The sequence below is a fragment of the Solanum tuberosum genome, unplaced genomic scaffold, assembly GCF_000226075.1.
Source record: "Solanum tuberosum cultivar DM 1-3 516 R44 unplaced genomic scaffold, SolTub_3.0 scf00448, whole genome shotgun sequence".
NCBI classification, from domain to species: Eukaryota; Viridiplantae; Streptophyta; class Magnoliopsida; order Solanales; family Solanaceae; genus Solanum; species Solanum tuberosum.
The window spans coordinates 421,623-445,884 of record NW_006239367.1 but is presented as its reverse complement, the minus strand read 5'-3'; the positions used below and the strand labels follow the sequence as shown (position 1 = coordinate 445,884).

Genomic DNA, 24,262 nt, shown 5'->3' with positions numbered 1-24,262 from the left:
ATCGATTATGTTGGTTTGGTTTTGATTTTGACCAATAACCGATCCAAACCGACCCGTGAACACCCCTACGACATCATCATAACTTGTAAACAATTAAACAAATGCATTTTTTTCTGTAATTACAACACTTGTGAGCAATTTAATAAGATACTTAGAGGGTGTTTGTATTGACTTAAAAGTTGGTCAAACCTACTTGTTAAGTTAGTTTTTGACTTTCGGAAGTGATTGACAAATATAAAAATAACTCAAAATTATTCAAAAATGACTTGAAATAAGTTAGGAAGTATTTGACAAGGTTAAAAATAACTTAAAATAAATTTAAAATGACTTAAAATAAGTTAAAAAACCAAAAGTAGGTCTCCGCCTACTTTTTATTTTTTGACTTAAAAGTCATTTAAGTTTAACTTTTTATTTTTGACTTAAAAACTATTTTTTAAGCCAATCCAAATGGGCTCTTAGAAGTATCACTTGTGAAAGTGTTTTTTTTGGGGGCCTTGCTATTTGTGATTTTTTAATAATGATTTAATAGATTATTTTGTATATATTTTTTGTTAAAGGGCAATAAAATTTAAACGAAAAAGGGTCAAAATTACCCTTGAATTATGCGAAATAAATCACTTATATCCTTGATATTTTGGGTTTAAAAATATCCTCACCGTCATTCCAAGAGATCATAAATATCCTTAAGAGTTAACACTCGAAATTTTGATCAATAAATATTGTATTTTTAAAGAATATCTCTATGATAGTGTATTATGTGATTTTATAAACTCGTGCTTATTTGGTAAGATTGTATAAAAAATTCAGACAATTTTTATAGTTTTACAATTTATGAGATTTTTATGTTTATGAAAAACCATAAAATATAAAATGTTCAAATCACATATTCAAACAAAATTTTAACTCCATTTCAATCATTTCATATGGAAGGCCAAACTGGTCCTTATTCGTTGCTCATCATCACAAATCAAATATTAGAATATTTCTTTATTCCTCTCACATCTCTTCATCTTCAAGCCCCAAATTTGTGGTAGAAACCCTAGAAATTTCTGAGATTTTAGCGCAGATTATGATATTGAAGTCATTCAAAGTGCTCCCTCTTTGTCTGTAGCTGCTACAATTTGAAGTACAAAGACAGAGAAGGTATGTATGTGGCTGCATTGCCTCCTACTTATATTGAGATTTTCCAAGCTGCATGAGTCTGTTATGGTTACATAATTGATTGATCGACTTTATTTTGTTTATTGGAGTAGTAGGAATGGCTGATGTGCAAGAGAGATGGTGTGTGGTGACTGGAGGAAGAGGCTTCGCTGCTCGGCATTTGGTGGAAATGCTGATCCGATACGAAATGTTTCAAGTTCGAATTGCAGATTTAGGTCCAGCCATTAAGCTGGAGCCTGATGAGGAGGAAGGCACAGTTGGAAAAGCTATGCGATCAGGCCGTGCTAACTATGTATCCATGGATCTTCGTGACAAGTCCCAAGTACTCAAAGGTCTTTCCGCCTCTTAATATTTTACTCCATTTTTTTATTTTGATAACTGTGTTTCCTGGTCAACTTTTGTGAACCTCCACTAATTCCACGGGTACATGCTACCCTCAACAACACAGAGATAGATGAGAAGAAATCATCCTAGTATTTTTGACTCCGCTAAAATTTGAACCTAAGATCTCGTAACTCTCAATCCACTTCTTTGATTACTAAGTCACACCCTTGGGTGCATCCAGTTTTATTTGCTTATAGTAACTCCTTAACTTGCTCCCGACTGCCAAAAAACAGATTTTTGATTCTCCAAATGAGATTAATTCCCTTCTCTCCCCTTCAACCTAAGACATTGGTGATATTTAGAACCTCTAGTTCTAAAAACTCCTATTTGTCGTAAAAGACAAATTATTGAGTATTGTAATGAGATATAGCTAAAATAGAGCTAAGTACAACATAGAGGATATATATGACCTACCCGTTTAGTTTGGGATTGAAGTGTAGTGGTAGTTATTATTGTTTGTTTTTAATTTTCTTAAAAAAGTTCTTTAGTTAGCTTATCTGTGATGTTCTTTTAGTTTATCCATTGTATAAAATGTAAGAGCTATAGATATCAAAGCTTTGCCATAGCAGATCCTAGTGTTAGCAGGTCTATCTGCTACCAGTAATGCATGATTTTGGTGTAAGAGAAAACTGAATCAAATCTTTTGTTCAACACCTTTGTCTTTATCGTAATTCATAGAACATGAGCGTTTGTCCATATTGATTATAAACAAATGTAAGTTAAGGTAGTGAGAAAACTATTTGTTGTGTACCAGGTTCCTGAAAAAAAATTGAGCAGCTTGTTTATTATCGACTGGCATTTGGTCCTGTTTTCAGCTTTTTGGCCAGAAGAGTAAAACATGTGGAACTTCCATATGTACATCGAATATATGCTATTCCTTCATTCCCATATTGATTCAATTAGAATAACATATGCCAATTAATGTTCCCGGTAAATTTAATTTAGTATCTAAATTAGCAATTTTTTTGATGGGTAAAGTGTAACATCTATTTATAGAACCAACATAAACGTTATACATCTGTTTTTTTGATGGGTGAAGTGTAGCTTTTATTTATAGAACCAGCATAAATGTTAGCAATACATTTGTAGATTGCATGTAGTGCTAACATTTTTAAAAAAAAAATGTCTATGCTTAGCAATAGATTACCAATATATTCGTGAGCCATTGAATTTTCTGATCTCGATAACTTGGTCTCTAGCTGAAAATTGAAAGATGTAGCTTATCAAGGGTATAAGTTTTGAAGGACCAAGCAGTTTCAAAAGAAAAGTTTTGAAGGAGGTTGACAGTGCTTCCCATTATGGCTTGTGATCCCTTATACACCTTTATATGACATTCCATGTACTTTAACCATAGTATGAAAGCAAAAATGTGAGTTTCCACATTTGAGACTGTTACAAATAAAATTAGCCTGGCATCAAAACACATGGCCAAATTATGACACGAATTGTCCAAGACCATCTTATTTGGGTTAAAATATTCAAACTAGCTTTTCTTTAGTTATGTAGTGTCAGAAATCTTCAATTGATAACTTGCAGCGTGTGAAGGAGCTGAGGTTATCTTCCACATGGCTGCGCCAGATTCATCCGTCAACAACCACCAGCTTCATCATTCTGTTAATGTGCTAGGTATTGTTCACAATTAGGGAAAGCTTTCATTGTCAGAAATTTGACTTGTTAATGTATTTTTCTTGTTTGGTTCCTGTTTCCTGTATGAGAGTTTTACTCTCCTCTTCTGTTGAACAAATATAAAGGAACCAAGAATATCATTGATGCTTGTGTTGAGCTAAAAGTGAAGAGACTTATTTATACCAGCTCCCCCAGTGTGGTGTTTGATGGAGTTCATGGTATTATCAATGGGGATGAATCATTACCATATCCTTCGAAGGTATAGACTTTGTTTCCTGTTTAGCATCCAAATGAATCTTTGTCAGATTTGTCTATAACATACTTTGTTACTGATAATGTTTTCAGCATAATGATTCCTATTCTGCAACTAAAGCTGAAGGAGAGGCACTAGTTATCAAGTCAAATGATACTAAAGGGCTCCTGACCTGCTGCATTAGGCCTAGCAGTATTTTTGGCCCTGGCGACAGGTTGTTGGTTCCATCACTAGTTGCAGCTGCAAGGGCTGGAAAATCTAAGGTGACTGTATAATAGGTCAAATTTAATGTTCAGTAGTTTGATTAGAAAATGTGTTATGAGGAACTTTCTACTAGTTCACTATTAATTTTTTTGTTTGTCCAAATTTTTTGTAATGGTGAAAGAGTGATGGATTTTAAATGTCTTCTATTCTCTATCTACTATTTGAATGATTTTGACAACTTGTTTGATTCTTAATTGTTCCAGTTCATTATTGGTGATGGCAACAACATGTATGATTTCACATACGTAGAGAATGTCGCACATGCTCTTGTATGTGCCGAACGAGCTCTTGCATCAGGGGGTGCAGTTGCAGAAAAAGCGTCTGGTCAGGTAACATTTCGAATTTTATTAATTTCTATGTTCTGTATAAGCTTCTGCTATGATATCATGCTTTGCCATATGCTTTCAATCTAATGTATCCCATGAGGTTCCGACTCTTCAAAAATGTTAATGGGTGCATGTCAGATCCTCCAAAAGTGGTGCATTTTTGGAGTCCATAGCTATTATATGTTTTGACCTGTGAAGTTGTAGCCAACATATGGAAGTACACCAGGATTAAGCAATGTAATAGAAATTCTTGGGTTGCACCAATAGAAAAAGAAGAAGACAGTCTTTGAATTACTATTGAAGTACCATTGATTTTTGTACTTTGCAACATGTGTTTAATGTCACAATAATATTAAGATGAATATTATATCTTGTAGCAACAAAAGTTGAGCCATCAATCTTTGGTTTTAATTGAAAGATCTCAAATCAAGGTCTTGCAAATGTTTATACTGCATCATACAGCACCATAGGTTTGGTGAAGCTCACTACTTTCCTTTAGGTCCATGTAGTTTCTGGGTTCCTTTTTTGCTTAATATATGTCTTATTTATTGGCATTTTCCACAAAGGACTAAATACCTAAGTCGTTAAGCTATTTAAGGGTCATTGGCTATTGTGTGGTAATATTTAAGTTATGCTTCTTTGGTAGGCAGAGCCCGCAGAGGTTCCCTCATCATCTCACTTATCTTAATATTGTTCTTTGCTTCTCTGACAATGCATTTAAAGAGTATAGACTTATCAAATTGCTGGTTAGGTGGAACTATTATAAAACTTTAATGGGTAACACAGATTATGCCGGTCGTTGTAGTTGACAACACTTGTGCATCCATTATTATCTAGCTTACAGTTTTTGTGATCAAATAAGAAACCTTTCTTGTAGTTAGTTTCCTTATCTGTTTAGGGAGCTTCTATACTTGGTTAAAGTCATAATATTTGCCTTTCCCCTCCTCCCTGTCACAATCATACAGTAAACGATCAAATAAGAGCACCTTTGTCGTCTTCCTTTTCTCTAGCAAGTGTGCGAACTTCCACCTTAGAGTTCGTCATAATTTTCTTACCCCCTTCCCTGCGTTATTATGGTTAACACCTCTTTGTGAGGTAAGGTTAGATATGAAAATGGTCATATTATCCATGTAGACTTATGAGTAAATAATGTTTTCATATATTATCAAATTTCCTCTGAGAGGAACATATTAGGAGTTCTTTTGCTATTTTTTCAATGTTAGCTCTGTCGAATAATAAAGCCTTGATAAAAAAATGCTGTTTGCAGGCTTATTTTGTCACAAATATGGAACCAATAAAGTTTTGGGAGTTTGTTGCACTTATTCTTGAAGGTCTTGGTTACGAAAGGTATTCTTATTTTATGCCTCTGGCTTTGCCAGAAAATTTTCCCTACACAATTCTTGTTCTATCTATTTTCTCTGGATCACTTTGTGGTCTTATTATGAAAAGCACTCTAAAGCTTGTCTAGTATAATTCCTACTTTGCAGATGTCTGGAATTTTATTCAATGTTGCATGGATCCTTCATTTGTCTTGACATACCGGTGTCTAAACTCTAATGGGTCTGATAAGGGTGTGGGTACTTCCTATGATGTCTTCAAAATATACTGAAAATTAGCAAAATAAGTTGATGTACCCGTATAAGATATTTTCATGCAACGTACCAAGTACTTACCTGTAAACAAGTCCGAGAAACATAGAATTTACCTGCTTTATAGTTTTTGTGATTTGGAGATCAGTTTTACCAAAAAAGTTCAAGTACATTACATAAACAATGAAAAAGGCATCCTCTGTCATGTAGAACTAGGGAGAAACATTATTTCTGAAAAGCTTTTAAGTTCTTTCTGTTCATAAGCCGTAGCTTTCACGAAATTAAGTAATTACAGAAACCACTTGCTGGAACCTATTGAAGCCTCATTTTGATTGTTTTAACTTATAGAGCAGAACTTCTGTTATGCTTAAAGTTCTGTCTTACTGGGCGTCTGGGCCATAGTAGAGGGGTTCCACAAATTATGGTGGTATATTTAGTTTTGATTATGACCACCAAGTATGAGGCATCTTAAGTTTGTACATCGGAAGAAAATAGAATGTCAGTTTAATATATGGTTTGCTATGCTTGGTTTTACTGCTGATTACAAAAAGTAGTTACTAAATTGTTAAATGGCCTATTAAAGTGATAAAAATGTGCCGCCTAGTAAACCCACACATCCATTGCAACATCTTCATCACCACCACCTTCATCTTCTGAATGAGAGAGTTCTTGATTGGCCAACACTTCGCCCCATACAATATAGCTGGTCTAACAACCACTCCGTAAAACTTGCATTTAAGTTTAGGTGGCACATTTTTATCACTCAAGACTCCGGATGCAAGCCTCCATTTCATCCACTCAGCACCAATATAGTGAGTGACATCCTTGTCTATCTCTCTATCTCCCTGGATAGTAGACCCAATATACGTGAAACTACCTCTCTTTTGGATGGCCTGTGTATCAAGCCTTATTTCCACTGAGTTCCACATCAGTCTCATGCGTCACCTCACTAAACTTGCTCTCCAAGTATTCAGCCTTCTGGACCTAAACCCTTTAGACTCCAGGGTGTACTCCATACTTCCAACTTAGCATTAATTCCTTCGTGAGTGTCTTCAATCTAAACTACGTTATCCACAAATAACATACACCATGACACCTCACCTTATATTAGCCGCGTCAATACACCCATCACCAAGCAAATAAAAACGGGCTAAGGGTTGATCCCTGGGAAACCCCATCAATACGGGAAAGTAGCGTGTGAGCTGGTGACATACAATATTGAATATAAATCAGGGAAGGTGAAATGTTGTTGGCAAAATCAAATATAGAATGTCCTAAGAGGGCATTGTTAAATGAATCAACTTATGTTTGATGTCTTGTAACACAAGCAAATTGGATCAATAGAACTAATAATAGATTAAATAGAGACCACATTCGTGAGGTAGTTTTGAACTCATCTATTTTTGCTAACCGTGGTGTTCGAGCTAGCTTGCACACACCTCGACTAATTCCATGGTTGCTACCTCTCATCAACACAGGTACCAGATAACTTTATCTACCAAAGCTTGGACATATAGGAAAAAATCTTGTAGTGTTTTTTTGTGTCCGCTGGGATTTGACTTGAGACCTCATGGTTCTAAACCCACTTCATTAACCATTAGGCCACACCCTTGAGTGAAATTTTGAGCTCATTTTAAATTCTTTCGGAGAGCCAGTTATGGGTGAAACCCATGTTCAACCCTTTTTGTAATACAAATCACACAAATTGCTGAACTATGGGGTATGTTTACACAAATAGCCGGCCGAATTCAATGTTTATTTTTCCTAGCCGGTATACATAGATTATACACTGATTATACATGGATGGTTATACACATATTATATATGGATTATACATATGTTTTTTTTTTTTTTGATAACCGAGAAATCCGTCTGCGACCCGCTCTTTGGACCAATCACACCTTCTAAACTCGGTGGATAATGGGCCCGCCCCTCTACCCTTCTCCACTTAAATACTGGGCTTCACTTTGCATGATGTGGGGCTTGAACCTGTGACCTAAGCCACAAATCCTCCACCTTTTGCCACTTATACATCGACTATTTTTCGTTTATGCGTTGGGGGAGCAGCTATTTAGATTAATTCTTCAAATAGAGGTGGTTTTTGTGACTTTAAAAAATTTGGGTTGAGATTGCCAACTCTAAATGATTGTTAATTGCTTTGGTTGTAAGCTATGTGAATGAGATGATCTAAAAAAGCCTGCGTTTCCATGGACTATATTAAGGTTAAGTAGTGAATAATTTTTTCCATTTATGTTCCAGAAGTAGAACTATCCACGCAAACAATCAACAAGCAAAACTATCCACGTATAGGGTAAAATCTGATTTTGGCTATAAGATTATGTATATGTGCATAAGCATGTATCTTAGTGCAAGGGGTGGCTCGCTATGGTGGATGTTGTACATTATCCTTAGCCAATTTGGAAGGGATTGATATCTTAGGTGCTGCTTGGTTAGTGTTTTAAGAGAGTTATGTGAATTCTCAAAAAAAGAGAGTTAATCTATGTAAACAAATCAACACAATATCGTACATTGTTTGATTGGTGATTTTAGTAGAGTTGATCTTTGTGATTTTAGCATAGCATATGTAGTGTTTGGTCAGATTTTTTAAAATATTTTTTTATACATAATACCCACATAAGTTAATGAGGGAACTTATCTATTATTTTAACCTGGTAGGATATTAATAAGAATACGTGTACTAAATACTACATGAATTAGAACATTAAATGGCAAAATAAACTATACACTGTTTATTATTTTGTATAGATCAAACTAAACATCCTACAAGAGATAGTTCCTACATCACAGTCCTTGCATTGCTAATACATGCGTTACTAATCCTTGCATATGTAAAAAAATCAACACAATGTCGTACATTGTTTGATTGGTGATTTTAGTAGAGTTGATCTTTGTGATTTTAGCATAGCATATGTAGTGTTTGGTCAGATTTTAATTTTTTTTTTTTATACATGATACCCACATGAGTTAATGAGGGAACTTATCAATTATTTTAAGCTGGTAGAATATTAACAAGAATATGTGTACTAAATATAAGTTACCCTTGTCTCAAAAAAAAGAATATGTGTACTAAATACTACATGAATTAGAACATTAAATGGCAAAAATAAACTATACACTGTTTATTATTTTATAATATATCAAACTAAACATCCAACAAGAGATAATCCCTACATGACAGTCCTTGCATTTGCTAATACATGCGTTACTAATCCTTGCATTTCTAAACCAAACGCTTAGTATTTCCTTCTTTTGCTTCTGGCATCTGACAAAGATGTACCTTTTGGTGTGAATTGAGGAATAGTGTGTTTAACTTGGTTTGTTAATGTCTAATTTAGTTTTATTCTTTTGATAAGATAATGGATTTCATAGAACGCATCAAGAAGATGCATCGTTTACAAAGCATAGAAAAGTACAAGACATTGTTAGCTCTATTACTAAAGGCTAATCTAAAGTTAGGAGCTAACAAAGTCCAAGAAAGTTTCAGGAGAATTGACTGGGGGAAAAACTGCTCCAGCTGCAGAGGGTTGTTAAAAGTCTATACTTAGGGATGTAGCTTGGGGAAGAGGTGCCTTCAAAGCATCTATTGTTAATTTCTGTCCATACACACCAAAAAATGCAAGCTGGGATCATCTTTCATACTTCCCTGTTGGGCTTTCCGACCTTCCACGAGCTCCAGCTAACCAGTGCATCTTTAATGCTACTTGCATAAACCATTTTAGACCAAAAACTGAGATGGACATGTTCCATATGCCTGCGGTTGCTGTACAATGAAGAAGAAAATGCCTGTTGGTCTCTAGGGCCTGGTGACACATGAAGCATCTGTTGACAATGTGGATTTTTCTCCTGATGAGGTTGTCTTGGGTGAGGGAGGCTTCATGAAGGGATAGCCAGCTAAAACAAATCACCTTTGGGTGTAACTTGGTTTCCCAGATTAACTTCCATGGCCAATTAACTAGGATTTCATTTTGAGCACATAGTGAATAGTATGCTGCCTTCACAGAATATTTACAAACTGCTTTATCCCCCCAAATGAGTCTGTCAGGTGATTGATCATTGATCTGGACAACTCCTAGTCTCTCCAGTAAGCTGAGAATGTCTTGTAGTTCCCAGTCTTGGAAGTTCCTCCTGAATTCAGTATTATTCTTTCACTTATGCTGTTTAGATGGTTGAGCTGGTTATCAATCAGTATCATCTCTATTTTGTGTTAGGACCAAGTGACACTGTGTGATTTGGCTCTACATACAGAGTTGGTTATGAAAATGATGAAGATATATGTAACATATTAAGTTAAATAGGTTTTGACAGGTTCAGATTTGCTTTTTTTTTTTTGGGTTTCTTTTTTCTAGTTGGTCAGATTACGCAATATTTGTCAGCATGTTTGTATATGAGAGAGTGTGTGTGTGTGTGTGTTTTCTTGCTTATCTGTTACCTGTAAAATCAACTCACTGTAATTCCTAGCCAACTGAAGCTGTCTATGATGCCCATGACATTTGCAGAAGCAATTGAATAACAGACCTGATTTTATCTTGTGCATTCATGAAAAGGAACTATGGCTTCACTGTTATTTCTAGGCAGTTTTTGCTTGCTTCACATTCTCGTAGATACCATTGGTCTTTTCTGCTTTTCGTTCCTCATTTCTTGTGATGTATGTCTTTATTTCTGATTGTTCATAGTATGCAGGCCAAGAATTAAAATTCCTGCTTCTGTTATGATGCCAATTGCACATTTGGTGGAGTTAACTTATAAGCTGTTGGCGGCATATGGAATGAAGGTCCCACAGTTGACCCCGTCAAGAATCAGACTCCTATCTCGTAGCAGAACATTTAGTTGTTCGAAAGCAAATGATCGCCTTGGCTACACACCAATTGTCCCACTTCAGGTTCCCGTACTTTCCTTGAAATTGATCTATTGTGTTCGGTAATTCCACATATAAACCATAGTTCCCGCACTTTCCTTGAAATTGATCTATTGGGTCTGGTAATTCCACATATAAACCGTAAATGCCATGCTGTATCTGTCACTCACTCTCTGTAGTGTTAGGGGTTGTTTGGTATGGGGGATGGGATAAACAAAGTTATCCCTCCAAACAACCCCTTAAGGTATTCTACTCATAATCTTCTGCATTGAATAGTCCTTATTAACTTCTTAATGGATGCTTTCATTTCTTATGTGGTCAGTGTTTTCAGCTAAACCATATTCTTGGACTTTTGGTGCTCTGAGTTTGAACTTTCTATAGATACTTATTGCTTCGCAGATGCATCAGTCTGAACTTCCACTATGAAAGGAATTATGGAATTAGATTATATTTATACCTAGATTTTAAGTGTTGCGAATTTTGTTGTAGGCCCTCGTTTCATAACATCACTACAAATGATTATCATTTTCCCACAGTTTCTTTGGCTTTTGTTCTAATTATGTACCCTGTGCTGATGTGATTCTAATTCTTTAGGAGGGCCTAAGGAGGACAATTGAATCATATCCGCAGTTGAGAGCTGAACAGCGGCTAAAAAAGGAAGGCCCCTCTAAAGCTTCTCTATTTCTCGGAAGTGGGAGAGGTATGCATTTGACCTCTTTCTCATTACTTGAGCCTCTTGTCTCCCCCATCTGAAATTTAACAATTATCTTATTTCTCTGATGGATTATTTTATTCTATAGCGAATGTATTGCATCTATCTATGGGATCCCGCTTAGGATAGGCCTTCCAAAATTTATTACATAGTATTTTTCTTGTAGAACATCTCATTCAGGTCAAGAAATTGAATGTGACTTGTCTGAGTAAATGCACAGATCAAATTTCTTGTCTGAGTCAATGCACTGATTAAATTTGTCAGAGTAATTCAATTGCCAGGGTAAATCACAACCTTGAACTGGTCCCCTATTGTACATTGTTATATGTGAAATTAAATATACGAGGAGTATGCGTCTTGCATTATTACATTATCGAACTTATCTACCGCGTTTGAAGAATGAACAGAAAGACATCCAGAACCAGTAGTTGGTGGATGGTGGAGAGAGAAATGTTTGTATTATCACCATCTCTCTTTTTGCCTTCTTGTGGAAGGATTTTTAAAAAGCTTTTCAGCTCTGATGCTGACCATAGCAATGCACACAATTTTGTAAAATTTTAAGCCCATGAAGTGGTTTCCCCTCTGTCAGCATCAAGTTGATTTCTGTTTCTGTGGTGAATGATCAGTTGGGAGTTATATTTGAATTAGTCATCAATCTGAAACTGGAGTAGGGATGGAATGGCGCGGTGCGGGCCGGGGGTGGGAAGGGTTGTGCTTAACCCACAAAATTTTTATTCCTCCCCGCCCCGCCCTGCATAACAACTTTTTTCATTTTCAACCCACCCCACTCTGCCCCGCATAGACTCGCCCCACATGACCCGCCCCACACAATTTTTTAAATATTTTTCTTTTTTCTAGTTAAGTTTGATACTAAAAATAAATTCATTTTTTTCATTAAGTTGTATTAATTTAATAGATAATGACTTAAAAATTTATTTTTTAGAAGTCAATTGGGAAACATGTAAGAAATTGTATTATTTTTTATTGAAACATTTTCATTTACTATCTTGAATATTTTAGTAACTTTAAAGAAATTATCTTAATAAATAATGCTCTATCACTCTTATAACATGTAAAAAGTTAAAATTAAGTTTGAACCCACATAAAATCACATATACCAGCAACCCGCTCCGCCTTGCATTAGTTTTACAAATCCCCACTTCAACCCGCCCCGCATCCCTCCCGCCCTGCACAACCCTAAACCCGCCCCGCCCTGCCCCATATAGCCTTAAACTCACCCCGCCCTGCCCCATTGCCATCCCTAAACTGGAGGCTTACAAACTAAGCATCTGAAGACAATTGCTTGGTTCTCTACAATGAATAAAGTATTAAAGTACAAACTTTACATGTGGGAGGTATTAGGGCCCGTTTGGACATGCGATATGGAATCATAATTTGAAGTTGAAGTTTTGTTTTGACATGCAATTTGGATTTTTCAAGTTGTATTTTTTTTCATAAACATGAAAACCCCATAAATTGTGAAAACTATCAAAATTTTCCTTATTTTTATACAATCTTACCAAGTGAGTAAACCATAGTTCATAAACAAGATATCGGAATATCCTAAGGCACCACATTGATAAATCATATATCTTCATGTTCCTTTAATAAATAAATGTTTGCGATTACAAACTTCCAAATACACATAATTTTATAAAGATCCACTAGTCAGCAATAGTAGTAACTAGTTACTCTTTAATATAATCCTTTCACGTGGTACGGACAATTTCCTCACGTCGAGCATGAGTAATCATGATTTGGAATCTCAAATCATGCTTTTTGGAGAATTTGGAATATGAAATCATGATTTCAAATCACATATCCAAATGCAGATTTGAAATCATAGTTTCAAATCAAATCATGATATGGAATTGCATGTCCAAATGCAAAGCTTACTGTGCAATCTCAAACTGGTTTTCCCCTTGTTTAGGCTATTTGTCCAGTATTATCTTGGAGAAATGGATCAATACTCTTCACTTATTCATCTGCATACTGAGCACAATTTCAACATTTTGACACTTCTTATATATATATATTGCATGTTTGTAGAAGATTTTGTGTTTAATGTGATAAACTGTGAATGGCAAAGACTTGTATTCTATTTTAAGAGAAAAAACGAAAGTTTTGACTCAACCTGTGTGACTGTATTTTGCAGTTGCTGACACACTTCTTTGGAGGAATAAGAAACAGACACTAACGGCAGCATTAGTTCTAGCTGCAATTTATTTCAATTTCATAGCTTCTGGCTTCACCATAATAACCTCTATATCAACAATTCTGTTGGTGGCATCGGTTTTCTTGTTCATCCATGGGAGACTGCCTCAGAGAATGTATTCATCTGTACTCTCTCTCTCTCTCTCTCTCTCCGTCCTTGTGTTTGTCTGTGCAGCAGGCATCTATATGTATTGGTATCATGTTATTGTTGAAATTTGTTTCAGTTACTGCTATAATTTTTTAGCATAATAAGTTGCTTAGGGTTAGGACTTGGGATGAATCTACTTTTTTGAATTTTAAATTTCTAGTAGATTTTGTGTAGTTTGTTGAGATATTCTAGTTTTTTTGAATTATTGTTAAGTATAATTTCTGCAGATTATGTTTTTAAGTTGGCTATTTAAAACCCTCAATGCTTGATAAAATTATTGAGAGACATTTTTAATCACACTTTAAACCATTTTCGCTGCACCATCTTTTAACAAACCAACAATGGTATCAGAGCTTTATTGGTTTCATCTAAGGAACCATTTTTTTTTAAAGGAAATCCCTTTGAACTTTTCAAACCCTTTTTAACCAATACCAATTTTTCAATCATGGCAAGCAACAATCTCTCTTTGCCTGCCCCATAATTTTTCTCTTTCTCTGGTGAAAACTATCAACAATTTTGCAAATCCTACAATTGTCCATATTAAAGAACATTCAAAAGAGCTTTTAAACAGGACAAGGTTTTTGAGGGTTCCTCTTTTTGCACAAAACCAAAAGAAGAAAAAGAAAAAAGAAGAAGAAAGAGCAATGTTATGAAAGTCTGTAGGTTCAAAGACTCTCAAAGCGATCCTCAAGAACAAACAGTAGAAACAGAATTTGAGGATCAACATTTTATAAATTGCAGCAACTAAAGCAAAGGAAGAGTGTTGAAGTTTGTTTTAGTTACTATAGTAATTCTTTAGCATAATAAGTTGATTAGATTTAGGATGAATCCACTTTTTTGAATTTTAAATTTCTAGTAGATTTTGTTTAGTTTATTGAGATATTTTAGTTTTCATGAGTTTTTGTTGTGCATAATTCTTTTTTCTTGAAATCAGTAACTTTGTATCATATCAGGATCAAAACAGTACTTGGATAGTACTGAAACCATATTTACAAAAGAGCTCTAGTGTCTTCCCTCTCTAGCTATAAAGAATCTAGAACATTTATGATAGGCACAATATCATCAGAGTAAATCTGATTACACCAAAAACATAGTAGTTCAACTTCATCTTCTGCACACATCATTCTCTAAGCTCTCGAAACATTTGGAATTCCTCTCCTTCCAAATTGTCCACCAGATACAAGCTGGGACAATTCTCCATCAACTCCTATCCTTAGCATGTGAACATGTTCCCTCCCAGCTGCTAAGAGCGTCTGTTATCTTGCCTGGCATTGTCTATGGTATACCCTTAAGGTTTAGGATGATTCTCCACAAATGAGCTGTGTATGGACAATGCAAAAATAGATGGTTGACTGTCTCAGCTATTTCTTTACACATGAAGCACTTGAGCACAGTGTCATACCTCTGCTCATCAAGTTGTCCACTGCTAAAGTGGCCTCCTTTGCTAGTAACCATACAAAAATTGATACCTTGTGGCAGCATTTTATAGGCAGCATTGACCTTAAAAATGTCTTTGGAGTTGCCCTGCCACCATAAATGATCTTCACCAGCTTGAACCCCAGGAAATTGATCAAGTTTGCTAAGGAAATCAGCCACTTGTCACGGGCCTATTTTCAATGGTTTGTGGGACCTTAATGGCTTGCACAACAACTAAAAGGCTCTGTCCTAACCAACAAAAAACACTAAGGTGCTAGAACAAAAGGTGGTATGAGAAGCTGGGTACAACCTAGTCAAATGGGATGAGGTGACCCTTAACAAAATACAAGGGGGTATGGGGATAAAAAAGTTGAAAGTACAGAATGTTAGTTTGTTGAAAAAGTGGCTTTGGAGGTTCTGTAATGAAGATTTGGCATTATGGAGAAGATTCATCTCATGTAAATATGGTCTTCAAAATAATTGGATCACTGATGAAGTAACAGGTGTTTTTGGGTGCTCTGTTTGGAAAACTATCATCAGAAGACTATGGCCTTCTTTCGCCTCCAATATATCATTCAAAATTGGAGATGGGGTTAAAACTGATTTTTGGAATGAGATTTGGATAGGGGATAGGGACTTGAAAACCTTATTCCCAGATCTATTTATTTCAAGTCTACAATAGATGGCTACAGTGGCACAGGTATGGACTCCTCAAGGGTGGGACCTGATTTCAGAAGGGCTCTAAATGACTGGGAGATTAGTAGAGTAGCTGGGCTGTTGCAGGTGCTGAACCTATTCCCAGGTGTCACAGAAGGACCTGACAGTCCAATATGGAAGCTGCACAACAAAGGGAGTTTCACAGTGAAATCCTGCTACTGGAATATGAATCATAACCGGAGAATGAGAATGGAGTGGCCATGGAAGCTAATCTGGAAGATCAAAATTCCACTAAAGGTGTCATGTTTCTCATGGCTGGTGATCAGAAAAGCATGTTTAACTCACGAAAGGTTACAAAGAAGAGGTATATAGATTTGCTCAAGGTGTTATATGTGTGATAAAGAGGGAGAGATTAACAACCACTTATTCCTACATTGCAAAACAGCTGTAAATCTGTGGCACATGTTCTTATGTATACTTGGAGTTAGCTGGGTAATGCCAGAACCTTCTTTAGACATGCTGAAGCACTGGGAAGGAATGAGCAGAAGAAGAGGATCAAAAGAGGACTGGTGGAAATATATTCCAGCTTGCATCTGGTGGACACTTTGGAAGGAAAGGAATGAAAGATCCCATGATGGGCAAGCTAGCAGCATTCAGAAGATCAAGATGAAGAGTCTGAGTTTGCTATATTTTTGGTGTAAACAGGATATGGTGGGGGAGGTAGCAAGTCTAGTGGACTTCATAGGACAATTGTAAAGTTCTTTTTTGGGTTTTTGGTTATCAGGATGCCCTATGGGGTTGTAAATCCCACCTCATTAGTTGTTATTTGATGAGTTTTTTTTGGTGTGAATTCAAAGTTACCTTATATAAAAAAAAAGGTGCTAGAACAAAATGTCCACAACAATACACACAAGGCAGCAAACAATGAAAGTAACTGTAAGGGCTTGTGGGAGGCAAGTGCCAATTTTCTTGTGATATATTTCAAGTGTAAAATACAAGTGAAGCTGTCCCTTAGGACTTATACAAGCTGAAATGCAAGTCTACAAGTAAGGAGATGAAAATCCCAAGGAAAAATGCTAAAAAAGATAGTCGTGACACAAGGACAAAGGTTGGTGGAAAAGCTAGTCAAAGCTTTCCAAAAATGGCAAAAAGTCACACTTCCAAAAGCAGCTTTTCTGATCCCTCTTGGAAAACATTTTGACAAGGGTGACAAGGGCATTAATTGGCCTCCAAGCATGTCTAAATAATCTTCCAAGGTTGGAATAATATTGGCATTGCGTATTAGACTCGTACAGGCTCGATCTGATTCTGCCCCTCCCTCAGAAATGCTGAAATTTAATGTAGACTCTTGCGGGGCGGCACACGCTCCCCCACCTGATTTAGCGACAACCCCTGCGCCACACAAATGTAAATAACTGTGGACTTGTTCTCGGAATTGCCATAAGTCTTAGTACTTCTCCCATGTTGCCTCATTCGGTGACGTTTCTTTCCAATGGACAAGGAACTGTGCGCTCAAATTATACCAGCCCTTACCACAAACTAATTGATGATTGATTATGGCCTTGATTTGCTTGTCCACGGCTGGTGGTGTGATAAATATTCGAGCTCAACTGGATTGTCCATGCTCCTTGTCTTCCACGTTTTCAAAATACAGTTTCAATTGGCTAGCATGGAAGACAAGATGCAACTTCAAATGCTGAGGCATATCCACCAGATACGAAGTTCTGCCGGCCTTGGCAGTGATCTTGAAAGGACCCTCATAGCGTCTAATCAAGCTTTGATTCACTCTGCAGCAACTTGAACTACTGGGGATTAATTTTAACCATGACTTTATCCCCAATTCGTTAATTGATAGGACACCTTTTACGATCAACAAACTTCATTTTTCGGTCTGCTTGGTCAAGATACGACCTTGCAAGGTCGACTTGCTCCTCCCAAGCTTTCCCCATATGATAAGCACTCGGACTTTTCAAACCAGCATCGACGGACAAGGATTGAGGCATGTTGGGCTGCTGCCCAGTTACCAACTCAAAAGGATTTCTTTTCGTCGCCTCGCTTCGCTGCAGATTATACGAAAACTAAGCGGTGACTAGCAGTTTCACCCAATCTTTCTGATTGGCACTAGCATAGTGCCTCAAATAGCACTCCAAGAGCGCGTTGATCCTCTCTGTTTGCCCATCCGTTTGAGGATGGAAACTGGTCGAAAAATGCAATTCAGACCCAAGCAAACCAAATAATTCTCTCGAAAAAGCTTTGGTGAATCGCACATTGATTATATGTTTGGGTACACCCCAATGCTTCACAACGGCTCGCAAAAATAGACCGGCTACCTCCTTAGCTTTGCAACTGGTCGTCGTTGCAGTGAATGTCGCATACTTGGAGAATTGATCAACAACAACCATAATAGTTTCGAACTCCTCTAAATTTGGCAAATAAGTGATGAAATCCATGGTGATGTTGTCCCATGGTTTTTCGGCAACTGGCAGCGACTCAAGTAGTCCGCCAGGTGCCTTTGTTTCAACTTTATCTTGCTGACATACGAGGCAAGTACGCACATAGACCTCAATGTCATCTCTCATCCGTGGCCAATGATAAAAGGACTTCAATAAGCCCCCAAGGCCTAGCTCAAGTGGCAAAAGGTGGAGGATTTGTGGCTTATGTCGCAGGTTCAAGCCCCACGCCATGCAAAGCGAAGCCCGGTATTTAAGTGGAAAAGGGTAGAGGGGCGGGCCCATTATCCACCGAGTTTAGAAGGCTGTGATTGGTCCAAAGGGGCAGGTCACAGATGGATTTCTCGGTTATCAAAAAAAATAAAAATAAAAAGGACTTCAATAACGCCATAGTCCACTTCTTCTCCGGATGACCAGCCCATGCAATATCGTGACCCTCTTTGATCAATGTATGCCTAAGGCTAGCCCACCTCGACACGTACACACACCTGGCAGTAGTATACAACATGTCGTTCTCCTCCCAAAACTTCTTTGTCTTGCCTTGTTGGGCCAAGACAAGAAGCCACTTTGTCACGGGATCACGCTGCATGCCATCTTTACTAGACTCGACAATATTGCTACTCGTCGAGCTCATAAATAGCTGCCAAAACTGCCTTGGGACTCGATGCATCAGCTACAATGTTAGCCTTCCCTAGTTTGTACTCGAGTGAATAATCAAACTCAACCAAGAAGTCTTGCCAACGTGCTTGCTTGGTAGTCAACCTCTTTTGAGTTTGAAAATAAGTTGTCGCGACATTGTATGTCTTAACAACAAAGTGGGAACCCAACACATAGTGACGCCACGTACTTAGGTAGTGGACTACGACTCTCGACATCGTTCAATTTTCTACTTTCAAAGGCTATCAGATGACCCTCTTGCATAAGGACGCCACCAATAGCAAATTTAGATGCATCGGTCAAAATTTCAAACACCATATTTAAGTCCGGCAGCGCCAAAACAAGTTCTTTGGTGATGGCTGCCTTAAGTTTCTCAAAAGCATCGTTGCACACATCAATCCACTCCCACTCATGACTCTTTTACAACAAGTCGGTGAGGGGTGCAACTATAACGGAATACCCAAAAATGAAGCGTCGATAATAGTTAGCGAGGCCAAGAAAGGACTGTAGCTCGGGTACTTTCGTTGGAGCCTCCTAATCACGAATCGCCTCCACCTTGTCGCTGTCCATTCTTATCTCACCATGGCTAATGGTATGTCTAAGGAACTGGACAATAGGTTGTGCAAAGCTGCACTTCTCTCGCTTCACGCACAAGTCATTGTCTCTTAACAGTTTGAACACCTTGCACAAGTGTTCTACGTTTTCGCCATGCTGTTGCTATACATGACGATGTCATCCAAATAAATGACCACAAATTGATCCAAGAATGTTGTTTCTATACATGACGACAGATGCACTCCATTTTGTGGCACCTATTTTGTTCCAAAAGAAGAAGGAAGGGACGTTGGATTGTGTATTGATTATTGGGTGCTCAACAAGGTCACGTTAAAGAACAAATATCCTATCTCTTTGATTGCCGTTTTATTTGATTGTTTGGGGCAGACCAAGGTGTTTACAAAAATGGACTTGAGGAAGGGCTATTACCAAGTTCGTATTGCCAAAGGGGACGAGCCAAAGATGACTAGTGTTACTCGCTATGGAGTTTTTGAGTGGCTGGTCATGCCATTCGGCTTGACAAATGCTCCAGTGACGTTTTGTACATTGATGAACAAACTGTTCCATCCATTCTTGGATTAGTTCGTGGTCATTTATTTGGATGACATCGTCGTGTATAGCAACAACATGACGGAACACGTAGAACACTTGCACAAGGTGTTCAAAGTGTTGAGAGACAATGACTTGTGCGTGAAGTGGGAGAAGTGTAGCTTTACCCAACCTATTGTCGAGTTCCTTGGACATACCATTTGCCATGATGAGATAAGGATGGACAACGACAAGCTGGAGGCGATTCGTGATTGGGAGGCTCCAACGAAAGTACCTGAGCTACGGTCCTTTCTTGGCCTCGCCAACTATTATCGGGACTTCATTTTTGGGTATTTCTCTATTGCTGCACCCCTCACCGACTTGCTGAAAAAGAGTCGTGAGTGGGAGTGGATTGATGTGTGCAATGATGCTTTTGAGAAGCTTAAGGCAGCCATCATCGAAGAACTTGTTTTGGCGCTGCCTAACTTTACGAAGGTGTTTGAAATTCAGACTGATGCGTCTGATTTTGCTATTGGTGGTGTCCTTATGCAAGAGGGCTATTCGATAACCTTTGAAAGCAGAAAGTTGAATGATGTCGAGAGGCGTTATTTTGTGCATGAAAGGGAGATGACGACTGTAGTCCACTGCCTAAGGACTTGGCGTCACTATGTGTTGGGTTCCCAATTTGTTGGTAAGACGGACAATGTCGTGACAACTTATTTCCAAACTCAAAAGAAGTTGAATACCAATCAAGCATGTTGGCAAGACTTCTTGGTTGAGTTTGATTATTCACTCGAGTACAAACCGGGGAAGGCTAATGTTGCACCCGATGCATTGAGTCGCAAGGCTATTTTTGGAAGCTATTATGAGCTGGACGAGCAACAATATTGTCGAGTCTATTAAAGAAGGCATGTAGCGTGATCCCGTTGCAAAGCAACTTCTTGTCTTGGCCCAACAAGGCAAGACAAAGAAGTATTGGGAGGAGAAAGGCCTGTTGTATACCTCAATGCCATCTTGCATCTATGGCCAATAATTAGAGGACTCCTATAACGCCATAGTCTGCTTCTGCCCGGATGACCAGCCCACGCAGTATCATGACCCTCTTTTATCAATGCGCACTTGCCTCATTTGTCAACAAGATAAAGTTGAAATGAAGGCACCTGGCGGACTGCTTGAGCTGCTGCCAATTGCCAGAAAACCGTGGGACAACATCACCATGGAGTTCATCACTTGTTTGACGAATTCGGAGGGGTTCGGAACTATTATGGTTGTTGTTGATCGATTCTCCAAGTATGGGACGTTCACTGCAACAACGGTCAGTTGCAAAGCTAAGGAGGCAGCCCGTTTACTTTTATGAGACGTTGTGAAGCATTGGGTACAGTGATCGTGATCCGCAATTCACCGGAGATTTTTGGAGAGAATTATTTTGTTTGGTTGGGTTTGAATTGCATTTTTCGACCAGCCTCCATCCTCAAATGGATAGGCAAATGGAGAGGATCAACACGCTCTTGGAGTGCTATTTGAGGCATATGTTAGTTCCCGTCAGAAAGATTGGGCAAAATTGCTAGACACCGCTTAGTTTTCGTATAATCTGCAGCGAAGCGAGGCGATGAGAAGAAGTCCTTTTGAGTTGGCAACTGGGCAGCAACCCAACACGCCTCAATCCTTGCCCGTCGATGTTGGTTTGAAAAGTCCGAGTGCTTATCATATGGCGAAAGCTTGGGAGGAGCAAGTTGACCTTGCAAGGTAGTATCTTGACATAGCAGCCCGGAAAATGAAGAAGTTTGCTGATTGTAAAAGTATGCGACGTTCACTGCAACGCCCGCCGGTTTCAAAGCTAAGGAGGCAGCTCGTCTATTTTTGCAAGACGTTGTGAAGCATTGGGGTGTACCCACAAGCCCGTGCATTTACTTTCATTGTTTGCTGCCTTGTGTGTATTGTTGGGGACATTTTGTTCTAACACCTTAGTGCTTTTTGTTGGTTAGGACTGAGCCTTTTAGTTGCTGTGCAAGCCATTAAGGTTGTCCCACGAGCCATTGAAAATAGGCTTGTGACAATTTCCGCCGATTATGTTTTCAAGTTGTCTATTTAAAGCCCTCTATGCTTGATGAAATTTTTGAGAGACAGTTTTAATCATTCATCAAACTATTTTTGCTGCACCCATCTTTTAGAAAACCAACAACTACCATGGTACTACTGGAAGAGAAAGGGGAAAAAGTCCAGTCATTAGTAAAGAAGACTTTTGGCAAACTGAACTTTTTCCCCTTTCTCTTCCTGTCTCAACTCTTGACTAATGACGTTTGTTAACTCGATGCCTTTTTCCTATAGCCACAATTCTTTTACTCCCTCTGTCCCATTTTATGTGAGGTAGTTTGACTCGTCACGGAGTTTAAGAAAGAAAGGAAGACTGTTAAAACTTGTGGTCCAAAATGAATGATAAAAATTTGTGTGGCGGTAAATCATTTCATTAAGGGTAAGATAGACATTTTATAGTTAAATTGTAACTTAATATAGAAATGTGTTATTCTTTTTGGGACTGACTAAAAAGGAAAGTAAGTCACATAAATTGGGACAAGAGGGAGTAATAATTATACATTTTCTTAGTGCGAGTTATTGATCATTTAGTTCTAGATGTAGGAAAGTTTATCTGTTCCTAGCTGGCTTTTAGAAATTATTCAGCATTATGTTAATGGTCAAAACTAATATATACATGTTGATAAAGGTGCAGTCTATTGCATACGATGTACTTTAAGTGGAATAGCCAGGGAGCTGGCATTGAGTCAGTTTAAGGATTGATGATATGTGCCTTTCTTTTTTCTGGTACAGAATGGGTTATAAGTTTGACAAAGTCCCTGTATCATGCTTCCATGTATCGGAAGAGACATCGCACCAAGTTGCTCTGTCAGTGGTCTCAGGGTGGAATTCTGCAGTGAAGGGTTTAAAATCTCTTTGTAAAGGGGCTGATTGCATGTTCTTCCTTAAGGTAATTGCCAACATATGCAATCTATTTTTTTTAATTAGTGCACCAAGTCAGTGCTATATTGGTTTTATAAAGTAATTCATCCTTACACCATTAACATCTTTCTAATTACGTAAAAACACAAAATGTATAGGCGCTTCAATCTGTTTCTTTTAAGCAATACACTTCGATCAAAATATCTACTCCATCCGTTTCAATTTGTTTGGCCTATTTTGACTTGACACGGAGTTTAAGAAAGTAAAGAAGACTTTTGAATTTTGTGATCTTAAATATGCCATGTAGAAAATTGAAATTAAAGAGTAGCTAAAAAAAGGGAAGGGTCATTCTTTTTGAAACGGATTAAAAAGGAAAGTAGGTCAAAAGAGGGAGTATTATTTAGTACCAAAAGTGATGCAATGTTTCACTAATATTTGGCTGGCTATAAGTTGGTTATGCAATCTTTGTTTTCTTTTTAATACGTATGGATATTATGCATTCTTTTTCTGGAATACATGACAGTCTTAGTGGCTGGACACATAGGGGGGAATTCAGTAATTATTACAGCAAGAAGCTCAATAAAAGGGTAGAAAAAGAGTGCACAGGATCGTGGACACCTGTGCAGTTTGGTTCATCTGGAATCGTAAAATCACCAAAAAACTTTACATCACAATTTGAAACTTGAAAAGTATTCAACAACATTGATAAGATAACAATAACAAAACAAGTAGCCTATTTAGCAATGAATGAAGCCCCATTCTATGGACTAGAGACATCCTTTGGCACTAGAAAACAAAGCAATAGTTACTCATGAGTTGTTTCTCCCATGGTACAAGTTAGACAGGAGGAAGCTGGAGGAGCATTAGCCCTCATGGAGGTATCCAATTGGTTCAAAAAAATGTATCTTGATGATGACTCACCACCTTAGAGTTCGTCTTGAAGGTTCTGAAAATTAAGAAAGAATTGAGGACAAATGTGAAGGGTCGGAAGATTGACTGTCAAACATCTTTATCATAATGTAGAGTTAAGAGGGATGTAAATTCTAAGTTCGTTCTTGAATTATGACTATGAGGCCGAAAGCAAAAGAAAAGAGCAGGTTCTAAAAAATGTTGACTTTCAACTACAATGTATGCAAGGTTATGGAACTTTGACATTCATAGAAAATGAAAAGGTTAAGATGCCATTAAAGCGCTAGAAAAGGGGGATTGTGTGTTTAGGGAAGTAATATCTCACAATAATTGGTGAGAGAATTGTGGAGAGTGGATGGGAAATTTAGCCTGATGCTGCATATGTGAGATGGGGGAGGCATCCTGTTAAGTTGGAGGAGTGTACTGTTCTGTGATGTTTGAATGATCTTTGGGTGTGTATCTTCATAAAACAAATGTTCTTTGTGTGAGGATCTTTAGATTGAATTTGTGTGTAAATTGTGGGAGGGGTTAACAGCAAGCCATTGCTGGTACTTGTTCCTTTTTTTTTTTGGGGGTGGGGTG

General features: G+C 37.8%; 1 protein-coding gene across 2 annotated transcripts in view; it reads left to right on the top strand.

Annotated features, from left to right (window-relative positions):
* The first annotated feature begins 939 nt into the window (after positions 1–939).
* The window catches only part of LOC102587792 (3beta-hydroxysteroid-dehydrogenase/decarboxylase isoform 2), a 25,998-nt gene continuing 2,675 nt past the window's right edge, over positions 940–24,262 (top strand). Inside the window, exons 1-11 of one of the 2 annotated variants that reach the window (XM_006363546.2) lie at positions 940–1,143; positions 1,257–1,493; positions 3,082–3,171; positions 3,297–3,430; positions 3,517–3,687; positions 3,892–4,017; positions 5,282–5,361; positions 10,305–10,503; positions 11,074–11,179; positions 13,347–13,521; positions 22,643–22,799. In XM_006363546.2, coding sequence (XP_006363608.1) covers positions 1,259–1,493; positions 3,082–3,171; positions 3,297–3,430; positions 3,517–3,687; positions 3,892–4,017; positions 5,282–5,361; positions 10,305–10,503; positions 11,074–11,179; positions 13,347–13,521; positions 22,643–22,799 — 1,473 coding nt within the window. In that variant the 5' untranslated portion in view covers positions 940–1,143; positions 1,257–1,258. Of the gene's footprint in view, positions 1,144–1,253; positions 1,494–3,081; positions 3,172–3,296; positions 3,431–3,516; positions 3,688–3,891; positions 4,018–5,281; positions 5,362–10,304; positions 10,504–11,073; positions 11,180–13,346; positions 13,522–22,642; positions 22,800–24,262 lie in introns of both variants that reach the window. The other variant, XM_006363545.2, reaches the window with a different exon arrangement.